Source organism: Bactrocera neohumeralis, chromosome 5 (assembly GCF_024586455.1).
Source record: "Bactrocera neohumeralis isolate Rockhampton chromosome 5, APGP_CSIRO_Bneo_wtdbg2-racon-allhic-juicebox.fasta_v2, whole genome shotgun sequence".
Classification (NCBI taxonomy): domain Eukaryota; kingdom Metazoa; phylum Arthropoda; class Insecta; order Diptera; family Tephritidae; genus Bactrocera; species Bactrocera neohumeralis.
In genome coordinates, this window is record NC_065922.1 from 54,069,584 (window position 1) to 54,096,624 (window position 27,041).

General features: G+C 37.4%; 2 protein-coding genes across 2 annotated transcripts in view; one reads left to right on the plus strand and one right to left on the minus strand.

The window, feature by feature from the left end:
• Positions 1 to 27,041, minus strand: part of LOC126758405 (tRNA dimethylallyltransferase) — a 149,889-nt gene that overhangs the window by 116,255 nt on the left and 6,593 nt on the right. The window contains exons 2-4 of the mRNA XM_050472664.1: positions 26,163 to 26,300; positions 10,931 to 11,134; positions 10,661 to 10,785 (exon numbers count right to left, since the gene is read on the minus strand). Of these exons, the coding sequence (XP_050328621.1) occupies positions 10,661 to 10,785; positions 10,931 to 11,134; positions 26,163 to 26,300 (467 nt within the window). The remainder of the gene's footprint in view (positions 1 to 10,660; positions 10,786 to 10,930; positions 11,135 to 26,162; positions 26,301 to 27,041) is intronic.
• Positions 11,787 to 12,775, plus strand: LOC126758417 (uncharacterized). Its single transcript, XM_050472680.1, has one exon. It carries the CDS (start codon positions 12,088 to 12,090, stop codon positions 12,691 to 12,693), a length of 606 nt encoding a protein of 201 aa, XP_050328637.1. The 5' UTR covers positions 11,787 to 12,087; the 3' UTR covers positions 12,694 to 12,775.

Sequence of the window (27,041 nt, forward strand, 5' to 3'; positions counted from 1 at the left end):
CAACAATTTATTGGTATAACATACATGATGTCTTTGGTGCACCTCCCGAGGGTGACGAAACTTTGGAATAACGAAATCGGTACACCTTTCATAAAGGAAACAATGGCAGCGAATAAGTTTGAAAAATTGAGACAATGTATTAATGACAATTCTAAGATGCTTTCTCGTGATCATCCCCAAGCTGATAGACTTTTTAAAACTCGACCAATATTGGCAAAACTAAACGAAACTTGCAAAAAAATTCCGCTACAAAGTCAGCTATGTGTAGATGAGCAAATTTGCTCCACCAAAGCTCGACATAATCAATACGATATAACCCTAAAAAGCCGAAAAAATGGGGATTTAAAATATTTGTACTTTGCGACACTAACGGATTCGCGTATAGTTTTAAAGTGGAATCTGGAACTGAAAATATTTTGAAACCCGGAGAACCAGATTTAGGTGCTGCTTCAAATGTTGTCATGAGACTGGCCAGAAATATTCCAAACAACCAAAACTATAAACTTTATTTCAACAACTAGTTCACGTCATTGTCACTTATAGAATACTTGGCCAAGGAAGGAATTCTTAGTTTAGGAACAATACGACGGAATAGGATACCTGACTGTAAACTGCCAACAGATAAGGATATTTCGAAAAAGAGCCGTGTTCACAGCGTAGAATATGTTGGAAATGTGCGAGGAATAGATATAGCCACCGTTGACTGGAAAGACAACAAAAGTGTAACTCTTGCTTCTAATTTCACTGGTGAGCTACCGAAGTCCACAGTACGCCGCTATGATAAGGCAAACAAAAGGTACATAGATATTGAAAGACCTTATATTGTAGCCGAGTATAATCGGCACATGGGTGGGGTTGATCTCATTGACAGCATCATGGGCCGCTATAAGATATTGCTAAGAAGCAAGCGATGGCACGTTCGTCTATTTTATCACTTTTTAGACCTTGCAATGTCTAATGCTTGGCTCTTATACAAAAGAGCTCATAAAGAAAAAAATTAGAGGGCAATCAGTTGTCATCTGCTGATTTTCGTTTAGAAGTTGCCACGGTGTTGTGCAAATTGGGTACAAAGTCCCCTATGAAACGAAGAGGAATTGAAGCGGAGATACAATCTAAAAAGCATAAGGGCCCAGCCCAACATGTTCCTCCTATGGCAGTTAGGCAAGATCAAGTTGGACACTGGCCGGTATGGGCAGAAAACCGAATTCGTTGCAAGCGTACAGGATGTGTTGGAGTATCACAAACGGTATGTGAAAAATGTGGTGTGGCTTTATGCTACAAAAAGCAAAACAACTGCTTTAAAGAATTCCACACTGCTTAAAAAACATGTAAATATTCACGAAATACAATGATTTATTATTTAAAGAGCTTAGAGACGTTGTTACATAACGTGACATATCTGTCACATACCCTTTTTTGTTGATTTTCAAAGAAAATTGTTTAAACTATAAAACACGTATTTCATTTCTATCCGAAATCTATTAGAAACGATACAGTTTTTCCGTTTTTACTTAGTTGAGCTATAAAGGGTTAAATTGGTTAAAATATATGCTTAAAAGAGATTTCTTGAAAAGTAAATACTATGTGAGAACTTTTTTAAATTTTACGAACTCGCCGTCATACCATACATGCCGAACTGACCTTGTATTACATTTACAATTGAGGAAACCATTTGGAATCGTTATTTCCGATACTCGAAATACCGTCAAGGTCAGAAGGAAGCAGGCAAGTTCAAGGCTAATTACCTTTATTTGACAATGCAATAAATTTTATAGTTTGCAAGGAAATCTTATTGTCTTAACAAGAGCCTCGGACAAATTTGGAGGTGAGAAGACAACTGCGGCAACTCACTTTCTTTCTTTTATATAAGGTAGTTATACTAAGTACTTTCATATCACATTTGGACTTTGACATATTTATTCATACATATATTTGTATGTGCATCCCTAGGCTGCGTGTGGTATACCCTTACTACATGAGCAGTATTTAATCATCGTGTTGAAATTATAACACAATACTTGATGGTTTTCATCATTTTGATGTTCTAATTGAATATTTACATTAATATTTAATTACAACAACATTGTTGCGGCAGAAAAACGTGCAGCCTATTTAATAACTGCTAACACGAAAGGTAAACGGGGACGTATTCGTGTGAATGAGTGCAGAACAGTTTGAAAAAAAAGTAAAAATGAATACATGAAAAAATAAACATTTTTGCTAATGTTTAATATGTTTTTGATTTTTAGGAAATTTTCAAAAACATGAATACCAATAAATCATTATAGTTGTTTATAGCATGGGGCGAAAAAATTTAACTTTCTTTAAATAAATATTTAATTTTCTTAAAAATATTTGTTAATACAAAAGTACTTTTTATGGGTTGATTTGAAAACCTATTTAATTTATAATAGTATACATCTAGATTCATATAAAAACTACTATTAATATATCATGAAGACATTTTATCCTCATAATTGGCTAAAAATCCAAGCACTTCGCCTTTAAGCCACATGAGTTTGTTCGTAACTGTGTGAACCCTTACCTAAAGTTGTAAATATATCTAACTATATTATTATGTAAAGTGTAAATGTGCTTATACAAGACGATTACTATGAGTCCAGCCCACCAACATCTGTCTCTGGTTGTGGCGTGTTCAAAGTTCTTGCTTCAATGCACCGCTATCACTGATCCGCGAGTGAAGTACAAATCAAATGTAGCAACAAAAGACAAGTGCAAAAACTAGTCAAAAGCATGCATATGCCACTTTAGCTACATTTCATACAAGCATAAGCTTACAAGAGTACAGTAGACCCCGTTTGGTAATCAGAATAAAACCACATATAAATTACTAACAAATGAGCGGAGGAAATGGTGCAGACTTTCTTTAAAGTACATAAGTAAATTTTGGCAATTAGGCTTGTAATTGTTCTCAATTTATCATGTAATGATGCACTAATTATTCAATTAGATAGATAAATAGAACATAATTGAGGCTTTGACTACAAACTATGGTCTATTGTGCCCTATTTTATATCACATATGGTCAAAAAAGTCCAGCACTCTGAACAATTCCAGGAGCTTGCTGGGCGCGAGTGAGGGGATGTGATCCCTGTACATGTAGATAGGCCCTAATTCATTCAATTAGTGTTTAATTTGCAATAAATTGTTGGAGACTAATACTAATTTTTCACGTTTAATTAAGTGAAGGTGAAAACTAATTGCGCTATTTAGCGAAATTCAACAATTTAGTCTCGATTTGTGCTCAATTTGACAGATAATAAGTAAATTAATTACAATTAGTATATAACTGTTAATTTATAAAACCATCAACTAATTACCCATTTAATATATAATTGACAAATGTTCAAATTAATTGAGTATGTTTGAATCTTAATTGCGCAATGAAGAGATTTTTAGTGATTTTTGCTCTAAATGTTTTCAATTTTAGCCTTTTCGCACAGGATTTAATTGAACAATGAACCAATCTTTGTTTGATTGAAACGCTAATTTAGATCGATTTACCATACAAAATAAATTTTTTACTACATTAATTCTTAATCGAGTTGAAACTGAAATGTAACTATACAGGTGGTTGTCTAGGCTATAAATTTGGTTGTGTACATTGATAAAACAGCAATCAGTTGATGAATTTTGGTCACCAGAAAATATACAAAATGAAGAACAAAAGCAAGTATAACAGCTGAACGTTAATCGAGCCTACTGTTAATTGAGCCTATCGTTAATCGAGCCTAACGTTGTTCGATTAGCCGGCTGTGTGAAAAGCAAAAAAGCTGGTTTCTCAAATATAATCTAATTGTAATAAATTAATTCGGCTGTACGTAAAGAGTATACTTTATATCATACTAATGATAATTAATCACCTAATATTTAATTGATAACAACTATATGGTATGTAAATTAATGATCATCAGCATTTTACCTTCTAATTGTCTCAAGTAATTAACTAATTGTTCAATTATTAATATCAATTATAATATCATTTTGCCAACAAATTGTTGTAAATTCTCATTTGATGCCGTCGAAAACTACGTGCTCAAGCTTAATTGAGTCTATGTGAATACTAAATACTTTTATGTTGAGTCGATTATACTTCTAATGTCCTCAACTAACCAGTAGACCAGTGTCTACATCATTTTAAACATGAGTTTCCCTAATTGAACCACAAATTTAGTTGACTTTATATAGAAATTTCGAGTAATTTTAATTATTTAATTATTTTCTAGTTCAAAGCGCCGGACACCACTGTGGCTCTCTAATTGTTTGTGTGTATGTAAAAAAGCAATGTAATGTAATTAGATACTTATGGTTCTTAGCAATACATGTGCATATTATAAGACAACTTAATTATTGTTAATGTTGCAGGAAAATTTAATAAAATAAAGTTGGCAAAACATTGAAAAGGGCGGTCGAAATGAACAGTGAAAAACCGGTGCTTAGCAGCAATTTATGTACAATACTCATAATTAATCAGTTTACCCTTGGTAATGGACAGTGGGTAATCGACTCCAATATTAGGGTGGACACTAAGTATAAGTGCTAAACAAAGTAAAGTTTTTAGATTTAGGACTCTTTCTAGTGGGACTCAATATTGTACACGAGTCAATGGTGACTTATAAGCAAAAATGATCGATGTAAAGAGATGTATTGCGACTCTAGCAAACCATAGGCCGAAGAAAGTCCACCGACGATAGTTGCGGGATATAATTATTGCACAAACTGGCTCGAATTTTAACTGCTTTGCTAAGGTAGTAGTAGGTGGCATCGAAAAGAGTTGCATGCAACATGAAAATTAATACTTATGTACATATGTATGTATGTCTATTTTATAGTCTGCCATTAACATGGAGAACTTAATGAAATATGCAGCCGAAGCTATAATAAACTTCACAAATAAAAAAGATGCCACACAAGAACTTGATTTCGATAAGTCAGTTTGTATGGTACCTATATGCTACAGTGGTCCGATATCGGAAAAACAAGTTCACTTATATAAGAGAAACAAGTTTACGTATATAAGAGCTAAATCGCTGATCACTTTCGTATCTACATTTTATAATGTCTCCGACGTTTCTTTCTGGGTGTTAAAAACTTCGTGGCAAACTTCAGGGTAGCGGTCGATCATTTGAAAATTTTTGGTGTTCCTTGAACCATTAGCCGATTTCCAGAAAGGTCTGAGAAAAGAGGTGTTTGGCAGTGAAGCAGATTTTTCTGTTTTCACCTCAAAAAACTATTATAAAAATAAACGAATACAGAACGGAGGACGTATCATTTTTGACCAAATGACGGCTTCCCACAAAAGTCGTTTTTACACTTCAGAGTAGCGTAAAATTTCAAATTGCTTTCAAAAATAGTATGCCTTCGATAATTACTTGACAAATATGTTCTATCTAAGAAGGTCGTGAGAAAATTTAAAGGCGAGCTGTCCAGCCGTTTCTAAGAACTTTTCTTTCCTCAACGACTCTGCACACACAGCGTTTCGGGAAAAATGCATTTAAAGTTTGACTCTCAAAACTACACTTAGTCTAAAAATTCTTACAAATGCGATCATAACTCCAAAACTATTTGCTAGATAAATCTTAAATTTTAAATTTTTTGTAAGAATTTTATGCACAAGTGGACATAATCTCTTCATGAAATGGGTTCTCGACAGAAGCATGGTAAAGAAAAACAAAACCCGATGGAACGATATACCTGGGTCCAAAACCGTAAAAGTCATGTACAAAACGGTAGATCAGAAGTACACAAAATTCCTATTGGCACTCACTAGAAAACAATTTAGGAACATGATGGGAATACTAATTGGCCACTGTCGAGTAGGGGCACACGCCCGCAGAATGGGGCTGACAGAACGAGAAGTCTGCAAAAAATGTCCAAAGCAGGGCACCAGGAAAACAATGGAGCATCTCTTGTCTCTCTTGCACTTGTCCCGCATTGAAAAGACTGCGCTATAAGCATCTGGGGTCCGCACGGCATGATACACTGGACGAGGTATCGGTAGTGAGACCACAGAGTCTTTTAAAATTCGCTGCAAGCGCAGGCATCCTAAAGGATGACTACTCCCCTTGGAACTAGCAACTGAACTCCAACTGATATTGCATAGGACCAAAACTGGTCTAAGCGTGGCTTATTAGCCTATCAGATTAACCCAACCTAACCTAATGAAAAAGGTAAAGGAGGGGTCAACAAATCTGATATCTGTTATCTAAATTAGACATCGTGAGAGAATACAATAAAATCAAATTTACGACATACAAAAGTTTTCATCTTTCTGGTAACCAGAATTACCTAGAATAAAATGTCGCACTTCTTATTCTAAAAACGTTCTTCAATGTAGTCGGAGAGAGTGAACAATCACAACCAAACAAAATTGGTTGAAGTAATATAAGGCGGATAAAGGTTTAAGGCAACCAAATGTTCCAGAATTATAAAAGCTTGGCAACGATATCTGTGGAGGCTGTCAGAACTTCAGAGATATAGTAGACCATTTCCATGAGTTGGTATAGCTTTTAATGTACTGATCATAAGAAACCAATTCCCTATCGAGAGTTACTTTCTTGTCACACCGGCAATATTTCTTGAATGAACACCCCTTGGTATAACAAGCGCAAATTGGTGATCTTCAGTTGCAACGCATTGTCCACGCGTTCCTTAACTGTCTGTCTGGCTATTAAAGCTGAATCGGCCGACTGACTGGCTTCCTGCCTAGTTGAACGGTCGCCGGTATATGAGAACCCTAAAATGCTTCGCAGGCAATAAATTGAACGTATGTAATTTAATCACGCTCACAATTTTTTGCGCCAACTTCCACATACCTTTGGACATGTTGGAAGCATAACGACGATAAAAATAATACAACACTGCAAATATTACGACAAAGAATTATAAATGCTGGTGTTGGGGTGTTAAGATTAACGAATTTGCTTTTAAAGTGATATATTTTCATAACAAACGTAAGTACATATTAATTAATGAAGTCTTCGCTAAGCTCCAAGCCAATGTGTTTTAAGTACTTTTAAGTACAATGGGTGTAAGTGTGCGTGTACAGCAAAATAAACCCAATTAAAGCACGTGCGCCAGGCCTAACAATTAAATTATTCGACTCTAAATAGATACAATAAAAAAACAGATATTTTAATGTTTTAATGCTTATATTACATATGTATGTATGTATGTATGTGCCACAGGGTGAGTGAGGGTTTTTATTACCAAATGGCACTTTGGTGCGCCTTGAAGCGAGAAAATTTTAATGGATATGAATGCCTAATGCCCGCCTTCATAAATAGTTAATGGATTAGAATAAATAAAATTTTTTTAATGAATTTTTAATACAGCGAAATTATTATGAGCATTTATTTTAGTCACAATTTTACTTTTAACAATTGTAAACTACTTGTGGGTACTGGTAACCATGAGTTCGCAGTTAAACACTGACTAACAAGTTAGACCAGGCCCGTCCAACATAATTTTGTGAAGGGCCAGGTTTAGCATTTTCATAACCGTAGCGGGCCAAAAAAAAAAATAAAATTACCTTCAGTTTTGGTATATTTATTTATTTATAAAAAGCAACATCACATAAATCTTAATATATTATTATTAATGTAACTATGGCCTTAGCATATAAAGATATTCTTATTCTTAAAATCTAATTAAACAATGTCTGACATTTTTCTGTTTCCAGAGATCTATGTCGGCTGGAGAAGAAGTGGCTATGCCAAAATGCCTTTAAGATGGCTATCTAATAAAGATGATCTGGTTTTTGATTTGTTAAATTTCATGCGAGAAAACAGCTGCTCGCAAACATATGTACTACCAAATAAAGAAATTTGTTGAATAGGCAGCTTAGTAAGGTTTGGGTATTGACTGGGTGTAATATACTTTTTGTAAAATTCAATTAAGTTTGGAAGACAATTATTATATGCTGTTTTTAGATGAGAGCTGCTTTGCAATTCTATTAACTCCAGCTGTGAATTCAGCGCAGCGCCTTCAATTTCAACATCAAATGGATTTGAAATGGATTCTTTCATTCAGGGAGTTTGTGATTTGAAGTCAGCGAATCTGTCGTCAAACTCGTTTCTTAATCTTTGTATCATCAACACGTACTTGTCAAAATCCAAGGTATCTTGCTTTCTTGTAGATAATGTCTCCCAATGAATCAACTGCTTTTGTTCCAGCTGCTTTTCCAACAACAAAAGCTTTTTTGTGAAAGCTGGAACCGGTTCGTATAACTGTGTGCATAGTTGGTCTTTCCCTTGCAGTTTCAAGTTAAGCTCAGAAAGATATTTAGTTATATCAACCACGAAAGCCAGATCAGCCAACCACTGCTCATCAGTAAGGAAAGTAATTTTTTGGTCTTTGTTGTCATGAAAAATCTTTAAGTCGTCCAGCAGGGAATAGAATCGTTTTAGTGTAGCTGCTCTGCTGAGCCAGCGAACGCGACTGAAGTATACAATGTCTTCGTGATCTGAACCGACATTAGCCAGAAAAGCCTGGATCTGTCTGTGGTTAAGCCCTCTTGCGCGTATAAAATTAACTGTCTGCACTACTTTATCCATCACCTGCTTCAGGCCTATACAATGATGAAGGCTCTAAGAGATGGCAAGGCGGATGAAGGCATCTTTCGGGCCGGATGGTGGCCCGGTGCCGTATGTTGGACAGGCCTGAATTAGACTATTACGTGAACGAAGAATATTCGCTTTTCAGTACAAAACTTTATTAATGGAATTAGACGTCCCTGGTGAAAAAAAGAAAAGATTCTTTAGCTTTTCCCGAAGATTTAACAACCATGATCCCGAAGTGGCGAGAAAACTCCCCTTTATGGGGTGCACCAGCTTGCATTCCGTTGTGTCTGCGCCCTACCGCACTTTGCCGCGATAGTTCTGTCGCATAAAAATTTTAAACCTATTTAAAGCTTTAATGATCACTTCCAGGAAAACGTTGTTGAATGCTCCCTCGATATCGAGGAAGGTCCTTACTGCAAACTTTTTGTTCCTTATGCTTCTCTCGAGCCAGGAGACAGTAGTGTGCAAGGCTGTGTCCACTGACTTACCTTTGCAATACGTATGCTAAACCCTTGAAACTCGATCTATTGGAATACTACTTCTTAAGTGCAGATCAATCAGTCTCTCTAATGTCTTCAGTAAGAACGACGAGAGGCTGATGGGTCTACAAACCTTGGCCGACACAAGCGATTCTTACCGACCTTCGAAATGATCCTCACCCGTCTCCAAGCCCCAAGCGGTTCGCATAGATGGGTACCAGCCAATTGCGCGAGAACGTGACAGTCCGTTGCAGTTGCGTTGATAATGCCGCTTGGTGAAGTAATTGGAGAGGATCTCTCTATGGAAGCTTTACAAGTAGTGCTGAAGTTATCCACCGCGCCAGAAAAGAGTACGGAAATCTCTTCTGAAGCGTTTGGAAGGCAAGTCGGAGGTTCTCTCAATATACATATGTAGGTCGAGAGTAGTAGTAATACAAGGAAGAGAGCCATTAGCAGCCTTTTTCAATCTACTAGAAAATGACGCGAAAGACGTTGCTCTTGTGATGAAAGGTGTCGAACCAAAATACCAGGAGATCACAGTCAAAGCATCCTCGCGTCATGGGAACATATGTAGAGCCATAAATTTGACAGCCAACAATCTAAGTACGGAAATCAACTGTTCTAAATCAGTACCATAGCAACTTGGATTTATGTAGTTTAGCGCAAAGCTCTTTCGTTTCGAGACCCTTGGGTGGACATTGGAAGCAGGGACGTCCACACATCCAGTGGAAGAATAAAATGCATAGGGAGCAGTCTGCATTTGGGATATACGCCTAGCACGACCTCGGTAAAGATAGATAGACAGAGGCAACTTGCGAAGTTTTTTGCTCTGCTCAGACCGACTAACGGGTTTTAGTTCCAAAGAATAAATAATAGTTGAAAGTAGAGGGTAGAAAAACTAATTTTTCTTAATTTTTAAACTAATTTCACATTTTTGTAGATTGGCCACCAAGATTGCGTGATATCACACCGTTAGACCTGTGGGCATTTGTAAAGTCTAACGTCTATGCGGACAATCCCACTTCGATTGAGAAGAAGTCCGAGAAGACGAAAAGCTGAGGATATGTAGGCATGTATAACGAACAGCGAATACAAGACTTGGAGAGTGTGTGAGGCACATTAAAGGGTATGTAAAGTTTCTTTTAGATGTCGGTCATATCGTCAGTGATATTCTAAAAAAAATCAACAGGCAGAGTTTCTGCTGTCATCATAATACGAATACCAGTGGAATATTGCAAGGTCCTATTGACTGGACCTGCATAAGTAACGAACTTCCTACTGACCGCCATTAAAAATATAAAACAAGACAGACAATTATATTTTGAAGCTCCACAATTTGTATTCCCGTTGCGGAATCAATATTATCTAAGTATTTTCATGTATTTAAAGCTGTAAGTATAAGTATGATAGATGTACCAGTGCGCTAAATTTAGCTCACCTAACCAAACTTTTGATGCGATACGTTTTTCTGCCACTTTTGTGCAATAAAGACAATTGAATTTTGTGTAGATGAGTTTTTAACACTTATGCTCGACTACATACATATAAACGCTATAAATATTTTCATTGAATTTCTCAAATATTTCTTAATCAACTTACCGCATAATTTTTCTTTTATTGTTCGGATGTATGCGATTTGCTGAGTCCGGATCGATCTTCCTTAAATGGTTATGCAACAACTCAGATGACATTGCTGACATTTCTGACTGAGGTAGAAATAAAGGCTAAAAGCATACGATATAAATAAGTAATGAGACCAAAAAAAAACAAAATAGGAAAATGAAATGAAATGAAATATTTTAATGCACAGTGTTTAGAAAGCGATTTTTAATCATTTCTTAAGATACAAAGGTTTCCAATAATACTTACATTCTTCGCATCCTCAGACTCAACATTAGGATCTTCCTCTTGAGTAGCTGCAACTGAAGTAGATATGCCAGACTGGTTGTCTATGCCGTCCAAGTCGTTGGGATCCTGCGGACTAACGAGTATATCCCAAAGTAGCGATTCAATGTAGTAGTTAGTGCCACCAACAACAATGGGACACTTGTTTTGTGCTAAAAGATTTTCGATCTAAGCGTATTGAACAGTTAAGGATTATCTTTGTATTACTTTCGACCACAGAAAAGGCGTACTAGGCTACATACCTGAGGAATATAGCCAAAGTAAAGTAAAGTAACCAACGGACACGGACCATTAAATACTTTGAACGAGGAACTTAGTCACTTAATGACGATTCAAAATATTTAGGGACGATTTAGAAATCCTTACACATGTTGTTTGAAAATATATGAAAAGACACTATAGATCTTGAAGTGACTTCAAATGATGACTTATCAGCAAGTCAAGAACCAATATTCCAACAGTATACCGTCTCAAAATTTGTGGCTACGACGCGACTAAAAAGTCGAAAACGGTGAAAGTTTAAGTTGTGTACTTTAAGACGAAATCCCGAAAGTCCAGTTCGAAAACTAGTACAATCCGGTTCGAACTGACTGCTTGAGGATGTTATACCTCTCAGATAAGCTACCACTCAGACACACAAATAGAGTTCGGGACCTGTAGGACAGTAGTGCATAGGAACATAGGAGTTCGCTTAAATCACCACAATAAGCTGTCTATAACCCAAGCTAGTTAAGTATTTATTCTGTAGTCACATACAACTTAATTTCATAGACACTTCATCCTTCCGAAATTCGTATTTCGTAAACTACATGGTGAAAAACATCACAAATTTTTCGTTCGGTTTTCAAACAAAATTCTCTATAAATATTTTTTTTTTACCATTATAACTAAAATTGTGTTAAACTCTATATTGTTTGTTCGCCGAAAGCAAAATATTTCAAAATTAACAGTAATTATAAGAAGCTTACACAAAATTCTCTGCGCTAAAAAATTATTGGCGGAATACCGGAGGAGCACGTAGCCGAGTTTGACGTAGCTGAAGCAAAACCGTGCCGTTATACCGCTGCGTACACAGAGATCAATAGTCTAGCAACGGAGCAGTGAAGACGCTAAACGGCAGGATGGCCGGGCTTTCCATGGTATTCAATGGCCTTTTGGTAGGTGCCTCAGGATTTGCTTTGGCCTCAATACAGCCGGCCGAACATCCCTATGCCTTCTCCGCTTGCGCCTTTGGACTCTGCCATGGCCTGCTGGGCATCATACATGCCTACAAGCAGGGCGACGAGAGTGATAGTTGCAATAAGATACGTCAGATATCTGACAGTGTTATGGAGATCGTGCATTTGCCACTAATAAATATTGAACTATATTTGGCATCATCGGAAACCAGCGCTTTGGCATTGGGCCATGGACTATTCGTTATACCACTCGCTTTTGATTTAATTGCGAAACTCTTCACAGAGGAAGGCGATGATAGCAACACAAATACGCTGAAAGATCTGACAATTTTGGGCAATATCATGTCGCTGACATTCTTGGCTGTCAATGAGAGCAACTACGTTTATGTGAGCATGGCTCTTACGGCCTTCTTGACCAAATATGGTGCCATACTGTTGGACAGCTACTGGGAGGGCTCACTCGAGAACACTGTACTTACCGGTTATTCAGTGTTTACATTCCTTGCCAATTACGCAATCACTGGTAAGCCCGAGTGGATGAAGCAATGAGATGGAACTGAAGACCGAATGAATGTTGTTGCGGAAAAATGCATGTAAACAGACCATTTCATGAGATAATTATTATTAATTTGCGGAAAATACATAAATTTGATTTCGAAATGGACAAGTTGCGTTTTATGAAGTGGCCAAGAAGTCTGGACGATCATTTGTAGATGCTATAAGTTTAGTGTTGTTCCGAAGCACAGAAGTATTCTTGTAAGAATAATTTCTATTATGTTAGGAATAGCTATCGAGTATTTTAGATGATCATAGTAAGAAGACGCTGCGGTTTTGGGCATAAGACTTGCCTGATTCGAAGACTTTATTGGATTTATAATAATCTAGATTTGTAATTTGAATGCTCTTTAGTTAGAATTAGTTTTGGCTGAGCTAATTAGCCATAGCTTAAAAGACGTTATTTAAATGTTTTTATTTCTATTGACAAACCTTTACTTAAGAACTATTTAAAGTATAATCTGGGATGAATTCTCAATGTGTCATATTTGACTAGCGCACGACGAATTGAAGGAAGATATTTTATAATGAAAGAAACAATATAACGTGCGTTTAGGAGTAAACCAAATTAAAGCATTGAAGAAGGTGGACTGGTCTGCGGATTATTCAGTTGATACAGTAAAAACGCTAAGTAATCTCGACCTTTACCAGCCATTAGACTATCACCCTCCGAAAGTATAGAATCCCCCTACTTCTTTCTATAACCAGACTTTATAAGATGATTGAATTTTAATTACTTTTCATAACAGAAACGCAAATAATCGTATTTTATCATCAGTGGCAACCGGTTCCACACATATGTAGGTCTATCCAAAGTACGGTCTTTCACAATGTCGACAATACACTAGAGTAGATCAGGTTTCTAGAATCTTTAGCACAACTAATCTCAAGTACCTTCGGTCAGTGTTGGGGTGAAAGTGGAAACTGTCGAAACGAGGTGGAGCAGACACCAAATTACAAGCTTCGATCTCGGTTTCGTTACGGATCTTGGCAACCATAAATATAGCTTTAAGTTGGTAGGTAGATAAGTGATTTTTCCCATAAATAAGGACAGTTTGATTGTCACCTAAGATAATCAGTATTACATACGCCTTTTATGATCGCCTAGAATACATTGCCTGGGAAACTCAACCATTTCAAACTATACGCCGCCTTTATACTTCAGTGCAGATATTTTATACCGTTGAAATTCTGTCAGAGTGGCAAAACAAGTTTCATGTAATTAAATATCATTCGATTCCGAGATGGAGCTCAATTGAGGGCTTTCCAAAGTTCTTTCCCAGATGCCAATGAAATTAAGGTGTCAGATTGGAGGACACATGGGAAGTTGGAGAACGATTTGGCGCATTTCACTTCTAAATCTTAAATTCAAAGCGTACAAAATACTCCAAGAACTGAGGCTTGACCTTCCCTAACGACATCCCTTCGCTCTATGGGTTCTTGAAAAGTTCCAAGAAGATCCGACGTTTTCGAGCCCAATTTTGTTTAGCAATGCGACCCATTTCTGGCTCCATGGGAATATAAACAAGCAAAATTGCCACCTTTAGGACGAAGAGCAACCTGAAGAGAATAAAGAGCTGCCATTTCATCCAGAAAGAAAAAAGGTTTGGTGTGGTTTCTGGGCCGGTGGAATCATCGGTCCACATTTCTTTCAAAAATGTGGCCAGTGAGAACGTAACCGTTAATGGCGACTGTTTTCACACATTTGTTGATCCCACCCGTTCCCACGACAGTGGGGTCTACGTAAATGGAACGGACCCATTTTTATCCAGAAAAAACAAGTGTGGTGTGGTCAACTCGGCGGAATTCATGCCGGTTCAACTTCAACAACACCTTTATTTCACCATAATAATCGACTATTTAAGCCTGAAATTGAAGCTCGTGATCTCGGCGACATTTAATTTCAACAAGACGGCGCCACCTTCCACACCTCGCATCAATCTATGGATTCCTTGAGCAGATAAATTCACGTTTTGGTCGGTCAATTGGCCACCAAGATCATGTGATATAACACCGTTAGACTCTTTCCTGTGAGAATATGTAAAGCCTAAAGTCTTTGCGGTTTCCCGGTTCGATTCAGACTTTCGCCAGTTGCCAGTCGAAATGCTGAAATGAGTAATCTAAATTTGGACTCAACGGATGGACCATCTGAGACTTCGCCGCGGCCAACATTTGAAAGAGATAATCTTCAAAAAATAAATGCTAAAGAATGTTCTTTCGAATGATAATAAGCATTCCGTCTCCGTTCAGTCAAAATGTAGTTTAGTTGCTATTGAACACCCAAAGGTCTAAACAAGTGGGCGCCGAGTCACACTAGATGTCAGGCAATGGCGTTAAGGGACAGACATGAACAATAAAAACGTCTAGATCATGAATATTGGTCGTGGAAAGGATAAGTAACCACTATGAAAGCAGAGTGTAAGTTTCCGAAAATCTCTCCATGATCAGCAACCGATTTAAGTAAAGACTCGACAATATTAACTTCCAAGTTATGAATTTGTTTATAGACATTGCTTTATCGGTCAAGAGTAAGTAAGTAATATTTTGCAATGTTTGTACACAAACAAATAAATGCGAATTCGTTTTTCAGATTTTCAATTTCTTTTTTGTTTTTCGGTTATTTGTGTAGGGATAGTGTTAAAATATGATTTTCGCATGTTTTTTGTGTTTCCTTTCGCGTCTGTTTGCAATGACGTTACTGCTGTTAAGCGTTTAAGCAGCAAAAAAAAGCGAAAACCGACAGCCACAACAACAATGGCGGCTACAAAATGAAAACATTAATAAATGTTTGCACTGTGTCTGCAACACATACGCATACAAACATACGTGCACAAACAAAAAATGCATGTGTTTGTATGTGTGTGTGTGTGGTTGTATGATGCATACCAATAACACTTTTGAGTCGGTTGCATGACTAGCCGATCGGCGTATGTTCTATACTCGCACACAAGTATGTATCTACAGCTGCGAAAGAAATAATGGCATGATAAGCGGAGCGATGTTATTGATCTTTCGTCACAACATTAGAAACAAACGATTTTCTGGAGAGTTCTGAAGTTGAACTGTGACAGGAACAGGACTTTGACAGGAACCTATCAGTTTTCGATCGTAAAAAGCTCTGATAAGTTTCTTGCGTACAAGACAAAATTTTATACAGCCGGTATCTTGAAGAGAGACCCATAATATACCCAAATAACTGAAAAAAATTCGACGAACTACTAGATTTTTGACCTAATTTAGTAGATTTACACCACATTTAGTCTATAATGGTTACCACCCCAGAAGATATTCTCTTCATTTAACGATTTTTAGAGCAAATTTTCGATTAAAGTTGTAGCTTTTGAGTTTGACGAAGATATACATATATGATAATTAGGCGAGGTGAACAGATGATTGCGTATGATCCTGAAGCTGGACCAGTGCTTGGCTTGTTTGAGAAACTCATATTCGATTCGATAAAAACATGAGGTGTCAGTAAAAAGACTTTAAAACCCTGGTAAAAAGCCACCTCTATTTTTTTAATTTTAAATATTTGGTAATTAGATCCCTCACTTATCTATCTCCAGTACGTCAGATAAATATCTGTGATCTAAGCCGAACTCTACGAAACAATACTTATTAGAGAACGTTAAACACTATATACCACCTCAATGCGAGCGGAGTTCCTAGAGACCCCCAATACGATATTGGATAAAAGCATTTTGCGTTATTTGCTCAGGAGCTTAGAGGTCATATTTTAGCTTACCCTTACGAAATCAATACGAAGGTAACACGATTGCTGTCGAAGAAGGACACTGCTTATTAGTGAGTGGCCGAAGTTGGTAATTCCGTCCTTAAGTAAATAAACTTTTTGATTCCGTTTCTTTCCGGACAAGAATCTGCCTGATAATGCCATGTGAAGAGTGGTTGATAAGTGGGTACACGTCGCTAGTTTGAGAGCTTCTTTTTCACAGGCGTGATCTCAAAACAAGGAATATGGAGCCATATGTAGAAGTTCACGCGAGTAAGGAAAGTTCTCTGAGCGTCATTCCCTGGGAGTGGCCAGAAACGATTCTTTTACATATAGCCCAAGCAGCTCACGACTTCCGGTCTTAAAGCAAGTATCCTCTGGGTAGCCAAGAAACACCCGTTTGAAGGCGAGCTGGGGTGGGAAGGCGAACCATCCCTCCCCAGGGTTTTATGTTGGGTTTGCGACCCGCCACATAAAAACACTACCAATGAAAAGAAGAAAACAGCCTCGGTCGGCTATAACCGCATCAGCGATGTCTACGCCATTAAAGATGAAGAAGATCTCAAAACAAAAAAAACTCGATAATGCAATTGTTATGCTCACGATTGTTTATGCATATATGCGCCTTACACGTGTGTGCGTTTGTTGCTAGCGAATTCGCTGATGCGTCTGTGCGGCTGTTGGCTTATCTCTTCCGCCCTCCGTCCGTCCGTCGTCCGCATGTTTGAACTTTGAGTGCGCATGCAATGCGGTTTGTTTATTAAAAGCGAATTGCTTAAGTGGAACCACGGCCAAAAAGCCGGCCGGATCGGCGTGCCGCGTCTGTCTGCTCAGCCAGACCCGGCGTCCAACCGGCATTGCGGCTGTTTTGTTTTTCGTGCGTTTCTTCTGTTTCTTTTATTTTTCTTGTTTTTTTTCTGTTCTTCATTTTTCTTTGTTTTCAAGACGTCTGCGGCGCATCGCCTAATGCAACACACGTCGCTGGCGCGCTGCCTGTGACTGTGTCTGGCTTTCGTCGTTTTGTTTACCGATTGACTCATTCATACAGGTTTTTGAACTTGCACAAGGTTTGCGCGCAGTCGCGATCTGCCTGCCTGCGCTTGACTGCCTACCTGACTGGTCGACCGTCCGGCTGACTGACGCACAGACGCTTCGCTGCAAGACGCTAAAAAGCTGTGAATTTTCGGTTTTGTTGTTTCTTCCTCTCCACTTCGACGTCTGCGCGTTTCTTGCTTTTTGTTTTGTTTATGCACTTTTTACCCGCCAGATTTTTTGTTTACATATTCTTCAGTTACGCTCTTTTTCAGCGCATTGCGTCGATTTGCCTGCAACTCATGGCGTTCGTTGCTGTTTTTTATTTGCCCGTTGAATTCAAAACGTAAGTTTAAGTATCTTGCGGGGGGCCGTAGCCGGTACCCACTTTAAGCCGCTGATGACAATGACTTTGTATTTATTTCTTCGACTCTTTGGTCTTTTGTGTCTTTCAACTTGAACCGCGTCATTTCGACCTCTACTTAAATCTTAATTAGTTGATATGTTAACTCTCGATTGCATTTCATTAGCGATTTGCCGAAATCATCGTGGGGACCCATACACTCGAAAGTGCTGAAAGTGACAACATCTTAAAAGCCCATCATTTAGCTGTTCTTCTGCCTGCATTGTTTCATGAGAGATTTTGTTTTCGGAACGCCTCTTATTTATGGTGTGATGGCTTTATGAGCTGTGAGCCGGACGTTATACACTAACAACGAACAACAAAATGCACGCATGCCATAAACGATCATTATCTGCGTCCCTGCGTCCATCTCGTGCGGGACGCACGTTTTAGGATACAATACTTCACCTTTCGAGTTTCTCCATTCCTGGAACACATTTGTCGGTTATGACAAATGAAGATTGTTCGTTTTGCATTCCACTTATGTGTGCGTTAATTTGAATATTTGAATCAATTCTTTAATGCATTCACTTTCAATTCATTAATTGATTTTATGAGCTCTCCAGCCTTACATTTTGGAGCTTTACGATTTTCGCTAATTAGTGTAAGGCTGTGTTTGTAAGTTTTTTTAGTTCAAAAGGCTTTTGAATGAATTTACGGTAGGGACGGTATAAGAAAAGATGTTACATGATTACTCTCTGGGAAGTTTTTTTCTAATTCGATGGAAATTTAGAAATTTTACGGAACCTTTTATAGTAAACAAAAATATTAATTTTATAGACGTTCTCTGAACGTTTTCGACGTATATACGTACTAAATGATTGAATACCACAGCGAAGAGCTTCCGAACCCAACTAACCATGAGGGATATCTTAGGAAATTTCATTGTCATATAAAAATGTGTTATTGATAATGAAGTAGGTAACGGAACCTCACGAACCTTTAGCCGAAAAAGCAATAAATCCAAGCGCGGACTTTTTTCTTCTGAAAAAGATTTTATCGTCTTAAAAGTTAACAAAGGATTGAACGATTGCAAGCTAAACGTATGCAAAAGTTACGAACACTACGACTCAATGGTAATATTGAGGGTATATAAAAAGACAAGTATAATAGATTAACTCACTGAATACCAAAATCATTTTTTCTGCGAAAATCTTAGGATCGAAAAAATGTCAGCCAAGAAACGAAATTTTCCACCACTTTTTGCAGAAATTGGGGGCATATGTCAGCAACAACGCGCCGAATATTCTTTTTAAGGCGTCAATTTTCTCGGCCTTATGTGCGTAGACAACTTATATCCACAGAAAAAGCAGTTAGGCGTTGTTAAAACGCATGATCCATGACGCGAGATAATGTGCTCACCAAAACTTTCTTTCCGTCTTGTTGGAACTAAAGATCGTCCACATCAATATCCCACCATTAAGGCATGAAAGAGCCATTAATGATGGCTCTACTACGTTCCTTACTGACTGTAACATTATGGCCGGCTTCATTTAAAAAACAAAAAAAACAGAGACTTGGTGGGACGTTAGATCTTCGTCTCAACAATTGCTTGTGTATTATCATCACTCCAAATGGGAAAATTTTGCTTATAAACATGCCCATCTCGTTTTTAACCCATACACCGAACGTGCGACCCACTTGATATTCGTTCGGCTTTAACTCTTGCACAATTTGAGTTTTATAAGCCCGCAAACCAAGATCGTTACACAATGACACAAGATCCTTACAAATCAAGTTACAGCTGTCAAAAAAACCAAATCCGAAAAAGAATTGCCTCATTGAAAACGCCAGGTCGAAAAATCACCTGTTACAAGTCGATCTATTGTTCTTTTCTTTCCAAAAAGCTGCTCATCTTTCGAAACTAACCGATCAAAATCCATACTTTTGTTTTAAATATGAAGGGTATTTATGAAGGGTACTACACAATTTATCGCCGTTCGTAGTAATTCTATTGATGAACGGAACGACTTGGCGCATTTTACTCGAGATCTTAAATTGACAGCGTACACAATACAGCTTGTGCAAGAACTGAAGCCGCTCGACCTTCCCAAGACCTACTATTCGACAGCGCTTCGCTCTATGGGCTCTTGAAAAGTTCAAATAAGATTCGACGTTTTCGAGCCAAATTTTGTTTAGCGTTGAGGACTCAATTTGCTATGTAAACAAGCAAAATTGGCGCATTCGCGGCAAAGAGCAACATGGGCCGGTGTAATCGTCGGTCCATATTTCTTCAAAAATGATGCCGGTGAGATCGTAACTGTCAATGACGACCGTTATCGCGCCACGATAACCGACTATTTGATGACTGAAATGGAAGCTCGTGATCTCGGCGACATTTGGTTTCAACAAGATATCGCCACTTCCAATACATCGCATCAATCAATAGATTTATTAGGAGAATACTTCGTTGGGCATATAATTTCACGTTTTGTGCCGGTCGAGTTGCCACCAAGATCATGCGTTATCTCACCGTTGAACTTTTCCCACGGCCAACATTTGAAAGCGGTTATCTTCAAAAAATAAATGCCAAAGAATGCTCTTTCGAACGAAAATAAACATTCCCGATTATATTTGAAGTTTCTGTGTTTTTTCTTAAAAAGGTAGGGAACCTCGAAATGGATCACCCTTTATATATAATATACCGCAGTACTATGGGTTTTAGTACCAATATCTAAACTTTTTGTAAAAAGAGTCTGTTTAAAATGGGGTCAGAGATATATGTATATTACTTGTGGAACTGGGCTATATTAATCGCAGGAGGTGATATCTATCAATATATTTGGTTTTTTGGATTCACTATTTTCTCATTACATTTGTTAATCAAATATGGTATATTTTCATGAAAGTTTTGAAAGCTCTCCTCAAATTGTCCGATGCGTTGCAGAAAGCATAACTGTACTCAAAACATAAGTTTTCAGCACAAAAATACAGACATACAAGTCATTATGTCCATATGCTTTTATGAAATATATTTTTGTTGGTTTTTTTTCGCTGTCAATCAAGTTTTCGGAATGCGAGTTTCGAAATGCGCGAAAGAAGTGTAGCTTCTTTAATGAATCACAAATTGTTAAACAGACATTTCCGTTGCTGTTGGACACTATTGAAGTGTGCTGCAAATATTAAACAACTATACGTGGTATATGCTTAGCCAAAGGCAATATACACACTTACATACATACATATGTATGTACTTATCAGCAGACTATGGTAAAATTAAAAGAACGCTGCATGTGGTCAAAACGGGCGGAAGTGGTGGGGTAGAGTGTACGCGAAGTTCTTGGCTTTTTGGAAGTGATTTATTTATGAGAAATATGTCAGAAATTTATTTAAATATTTTCAGGTTGGCTCTTGAGTGTCGAGATTTTACACCAACTATTCAAGTTCGCCTTGATTTTCCAAGCAGCTCAGAAACTGTATGAGGCAACTATGTATATATAGTACACGGAGAACCAGGCGACATTGCTGACCTTGTCGACACCACAGATTAAATCCAGTGGAGTAAACAATTGCAGGAAGACTGTAAGCTCACTGACTGGTCAACTCTTTCTTCTTCAGATCAACTCCGCTTGTCCATAATTTGGGTTCCCGGTCACAGAAACATGTTCTGCAACGAAAAGGCAGACGAGTTGGTAAAGTTAGGAGCCTCTTTAGACGAAGCTGAGGCGGAGTTAATACTATGCCTGCTGGCAACGATCAAAATAGATCTTTTTATGCAGTTTGAACAAATAGCTCAGAACAGATGGAAATTAATAACAAGCTTCAAGATAACAAAAATAAAATAAATTACAGGAATAAAACTAAGGGCTTATTAAATAGCAATATCACAAACCCGACACAAAATGTTTCGAATGCATCAAACAACAAACTTTGAATGGGTAACCCCTAAAAGCATAACGTATAAAAGTAGTTTTATTGAGAGCACCAAATGGTTTGGGTGTAATGATGAAAATGAGCGCTAATTAAACCCACGAGAACACCAAACCTAGCTAGATCTATATCTACCTCTAGCTCCAAATATATAGCGCTTATCTAATGTATTAATTGGTACAAATTATTCAAAGATGGTCGAGAACCCGTTGCCAACAAACCACGTCCAGGACGTCCATCAATATCAACTGATGATCAACACGCCCATAAAATAAAGGAATTTATGTCAAATAATCGTCTATGAACAGTTAGAGTTCTTATTGGCATCGTTGGAATATCGGAAGGAACAGTGAAAATCATTTTGAAAGATCACTTGGGCCCAAGAAAAGTGAAAGCACGATTTTTCGTCACGTTACGTTAACAGCTGTGGCAGAATGTCATGAAACGTATTATTACTGGCAAAGAGAAAATAGGAGGAAATAGAGAAAATAGACAATCAATCGGCCGAATATCATGAGAAAAGTGATCTGAAGCCAAAAAAACACGATAAAGCAGGTCAAATTACAATTTTCTTCGATTATCGAGGTGTGGTGCACTCCGAATTCTTTCCGACAGGCCAAACTGTTTGAATGTTATGTGTCAAGCTACTGCTTAAAAGAGGCCGAAATTATGGACCGATAACTTTTGGTTTTTGCACCACTATAATGCACCGTCGCATACTGTATTGATTCTTCGTGAGTTTTTCGCCAAATTTTTATACCCTGAACAGGGTATATTAAGTTTGTTACGAAGTTTGTAACACCCAGAAGGAATCGTCAGAGACCCTATAAAGTATATATATAAATGATCGATTATCGATGTCCGTCTGTCTGTTTGTCCGTGTGGTATATATGAACTAGTCCTCTCGTTTTTAAATTCGTTTTGAAATTTTCCGACATTTTCCAAACTGTTTGAATGTTATGTGTCAATGTAATCTCCCGAGAAACTGGTTAAAAGAGCTGCCGAAATGAACGATCGGAAACTTTCGATATGACAAGATATATTTTGGTATAGATTATTTTTTGCAACACCTAAAAACCTTGTTCAGAAATACTATAGCATATAGCTTCCATACAAACTGAACACATACTAACAGAAATATTGATTCTTCGTGCAACCGAAGTTTTTTCAAATTTTCAACTAATATTGTGCCACAACCATCGCATTCGCCGCTTAGCTCCGTACGACTTCTCGCTATTCAGAAAATTCAGAGAACCGTTCCGTGAATACCTGAATTACTACGTGCGTTGAAGGCTATTTCGGGTATTGGTTTTAACAACTATTTCGAGGGTTGGCAAAAACATTGGCACAAGTGTATTAGAGCCAAAGGCGACTCCTTTGAAGGGAAGAACATGGATTTTGAAGAATAAATTAAGAACTTTAAAATTATGAACAAAGTCTTACTATTTTTTGCTCATAGCTGTATTTCCTATATTGAGCAAATATATAGTATATCGGAAGAGAACTTAAAAAGGGCGATCGACATTTGTATAGTACCTTTTGAAAAAATCTAGACATATTTAGAATATAGAAATATATGTGTATTATTAGCAACGAATTAATTGCTATATCGTTTACGAAGAAGCACACAGCAACGCCCACACTAAAAGTTCAGTCGCCAGCAACAACGGCAATTCTGGCGTCCATCTAGTCAGCGTCTCTTTTAATTGCCGCAAAGAATTCGAAATCGTTTTAATTTACTATAATACTTTTTGTAGATTTGCTTTTTTGGCTTTTTTAAAAAACTGCAACAAATCTAGGTATGTATATCAACAGCTAGATCCCATAAATGTTGTTGTTGCATTTTTATAAATATTTAGGAATAAAATATTGCTTACTAAATATCTGCTGACAAAGTCAGCGCCACAATCTCAGAAACACTCGGTTGATGAGCGATGAAAATGCTGCAAAACTATTACTGAAGTGATCGTGCTGTACTCTACATACAGGGTGGTACATATATTGTACATATTTTTTAAATTTCATGTTATTATGACACGCAAGTGAGGAAAGTTCTCTAAGCGCAAGCAGCTCACGACTTCCGCTCTTAGACCAAGAATCCTCTGCGTAACCAAAGAATAGCCGTTTGAAGGCGAGCTAAAGTGATGACCGTTTGAAAGCGAACCATCCCTCCCCAGATTCGTGCACTAGGTTTGGGACCCGACACGTAAAAAAAGACTCAATGAAAATGAAACAACTGCCTCGGATAAGAGAGGTCCCTATGGCACTTACTACAGTTACCATAAGTAAAGAAGAAAGAAGTACGGATAATATTTTCTTTTAGAGAACTTTCTTAAAGGTTTCTTTGACGGAGGAGGCCGAAGCCCTGCAACAGTGGAAAACACCACGCTACGGTTATTACTTTTAAGGGCCTTTTTCAGTAAGATGGCGCGCCGAGTCTCGATCATATTAATTGGCCATCTGGCAACTATACATACTCGTCTATTGACTGCATTAGAGTTTTCATGAGAAGAAGCAAAGTTCTGCGTCCTTAAAAGTCCTTAATGTTAATATCGAAGAAGCCATTCGTAGGATTGGACCACCCTATATGTACAAGTATGTGCACAAGTATGATTGCCATCGCCGTCCACTTGATGTGAGGACACCCAAAGCATACTCAGATATGATATTGTGACAAGTCCGTCCGGCAAATCTTCTGGTACACATTTTTGTTTCTGTTTATTTATATTCACATATGACAACATTTGTCACACGATGGGAATAGCATGACTGCTGCTGTCTGTCACCACGGCGTACAACTTCACCGTTTCACCGTTGTCTTGATGTGCGTGGATTGGTGTGTGTGTTGACATTAATTTTCAACTGTGGCAACCCATTATTTTTAGATTTTCCAACAGCAAAAGTTGTTCTTGTTGCGTGTAGATTAATGCCTGAAGATTTGAATACACTGTTGACTTGTTGGGAAAACTGGGACAACGAATTCCGCAGAGATTACGAAAAAAGTACTACCCAGACCAGAATGACAAAGTTTGAAAAAAAAAACAAAATAAACGAATTCATTTGTAGCACTAGAATGGCGTTTTAAAATAATTTTTATGATTTTTAAATATTGGTATTCCGTACTCGCTGGCATCTTTAATTTATAAATAAAATCGCCAAAAAAGGAAACAAGTTAACTTCGGTGGCACTGAAGCTATAATACCCTTCACAGGGGTATTTCTTATAGCATAAAAGTGTATTAAAAAGCTTTGTCTGTATTTTTATCGGTCTGTTTGAGTGGCAGCAATTATGTCAAATAGAAGTTTTTTCTGTACAAAAACTGCAACATGTTGCAAGGGTATAAAAACAAAGCAGTCACTCCTTACTAGCATTGATGTTAACTACATATGTTGAATTGCTGTTATATTCCTGTTCAAACAAGGAGGCAATGTAATTTGTTCGTTTTATGTTACAGCAAACCTGCCGTGTGATCTCCATGTCGTTACAGCATGCTCAACAGTGTAAAGCAATGTTACATATTTGAACTTATGTACAAACGAAGTTGTTGTCTCGCCATCACGGAGCAAGGGAGGAGCACTGCAGAAAATTATACTATAAGTGCAACAGAATGACCGAATGTTAATACAATTTCATTGATGTTCGTTAACATTCTCTGTTTGATAATCGTGTGTCGGTAAGTTCGCGTCGGTTCGTGATCGCAATCAAAGTTTGGCAAAAAGTAATAAATTAATCATTTAGTAGAGTTTTTTGAGTATTATTTAATAATTATTAGAATTTGTCAATGTAAAGTGATAAGTATGTAAGTATGTGTTAATTAATTGAAGTGAAGGTGTGCAAATGCAATTCAACAAAGCAGTGCACAAAGTGTTGGTTTGGCAAACATGTTTCAGCATGTAATTTTTGTTTGAAAGAAGAAGGCAATAAAAGGTAAGGGTGAGCACGTAAGTATACCTATACTGATGTACATGTATGTACATCCATTTTATATTAAAATTGTTTATAATCATATGTACATATGTATGGACGTTATATAGTCAGATTTATGTTTGTATAATTGTATGTATTTGGCATATAATTAATAAGTAAGAAAGGATTATGTTCGGATGCAACCGAACGTTTTATACTCTATACTATTATACTCTGTAGCAACAGGTTGCTACAATATAAAAATTTACTTTTCTTGGACAGTTATAACTAAGTTGATACTAATGAAATTATACACAACTTATCAGCGTTGAAGTCCTTCGAACACAATTATTTAGGGATTGTGATTGCTTTAACAACTATTACATACATACATAAGTATATCAAATTCTGCAGAATACTTTCCCTTTGATCCAAATTTGGGTATTTACATGAGATAAGCTCAAACTGACGATTATTTTTGAGCAGTATTTTAAATATATTATTTTAGTATAAAAAGGATACAATTGGCAAAGCGGCATTACGAAAACTGACCACAGTAAATGGTTCATTTGGTGTCGCTACATCCAAGAGATGATGCTTAGCTCGAGACTGTTCCTCTTTGGTAGCCTTTGCGGTAGCAATGTCCAGTTTGGCATAAACCTAGAAATTAAAAAAAAAAATCGTAAATAAAGTATGTTTTGTAATTGAAAAGTATTTTTTGCATTGAATTTTATACATAAGGAAAACAATTGCCTTAAAACAATCGAACGGAAACCATTGATATCTCTTAAATGATTAGGTTTACGAACCCTGTCGAAAAGGTGATGTACCTGGGCTTCATCCCTAATAGAAAACTATCATGGAAGCCCAATGTTGAGGAGAGGAAAGGAAGGTATTAATTGCCTTCTATTGCTGTAAATGATCTATTGGAAAAAGGTGGAGATTCTCACCTAGAGTTGTGCTTTGGTTTTACAAAACCGTAGTTAAATACTAAATACCAATGCTGTTATAGTATGGTGTATTTGTTTGGTGGAGGTCGCTCAGTAAAGCCACACTCAATAAACAGCTAGAACGTGTTCCACTAGCGACTCTCATTGGCATCAGCGGTGAATTACATACAACATTAATGATGACAATTAAAGCCATTTTATGTACATATAGTACCCGTCGACATAGCCGTCAAATGCATTGCTGCGAAGGTTGCTATCAGTCTTCAGGAAACCGCACACATTAAGGGTCTGAGAATGACAGTGGCAATAAGCTCAAAGCTAATCAAGGAGTGGACGACCTCATTAACTGTGGCATCAAGCTACGTTCATATAAAACTGGTTAGGTGTTTGGCCACAGCGAAATCGTTGGATTTCGCCAAAGCCGATGAGCTTGCAATAAAAGCATCCATAC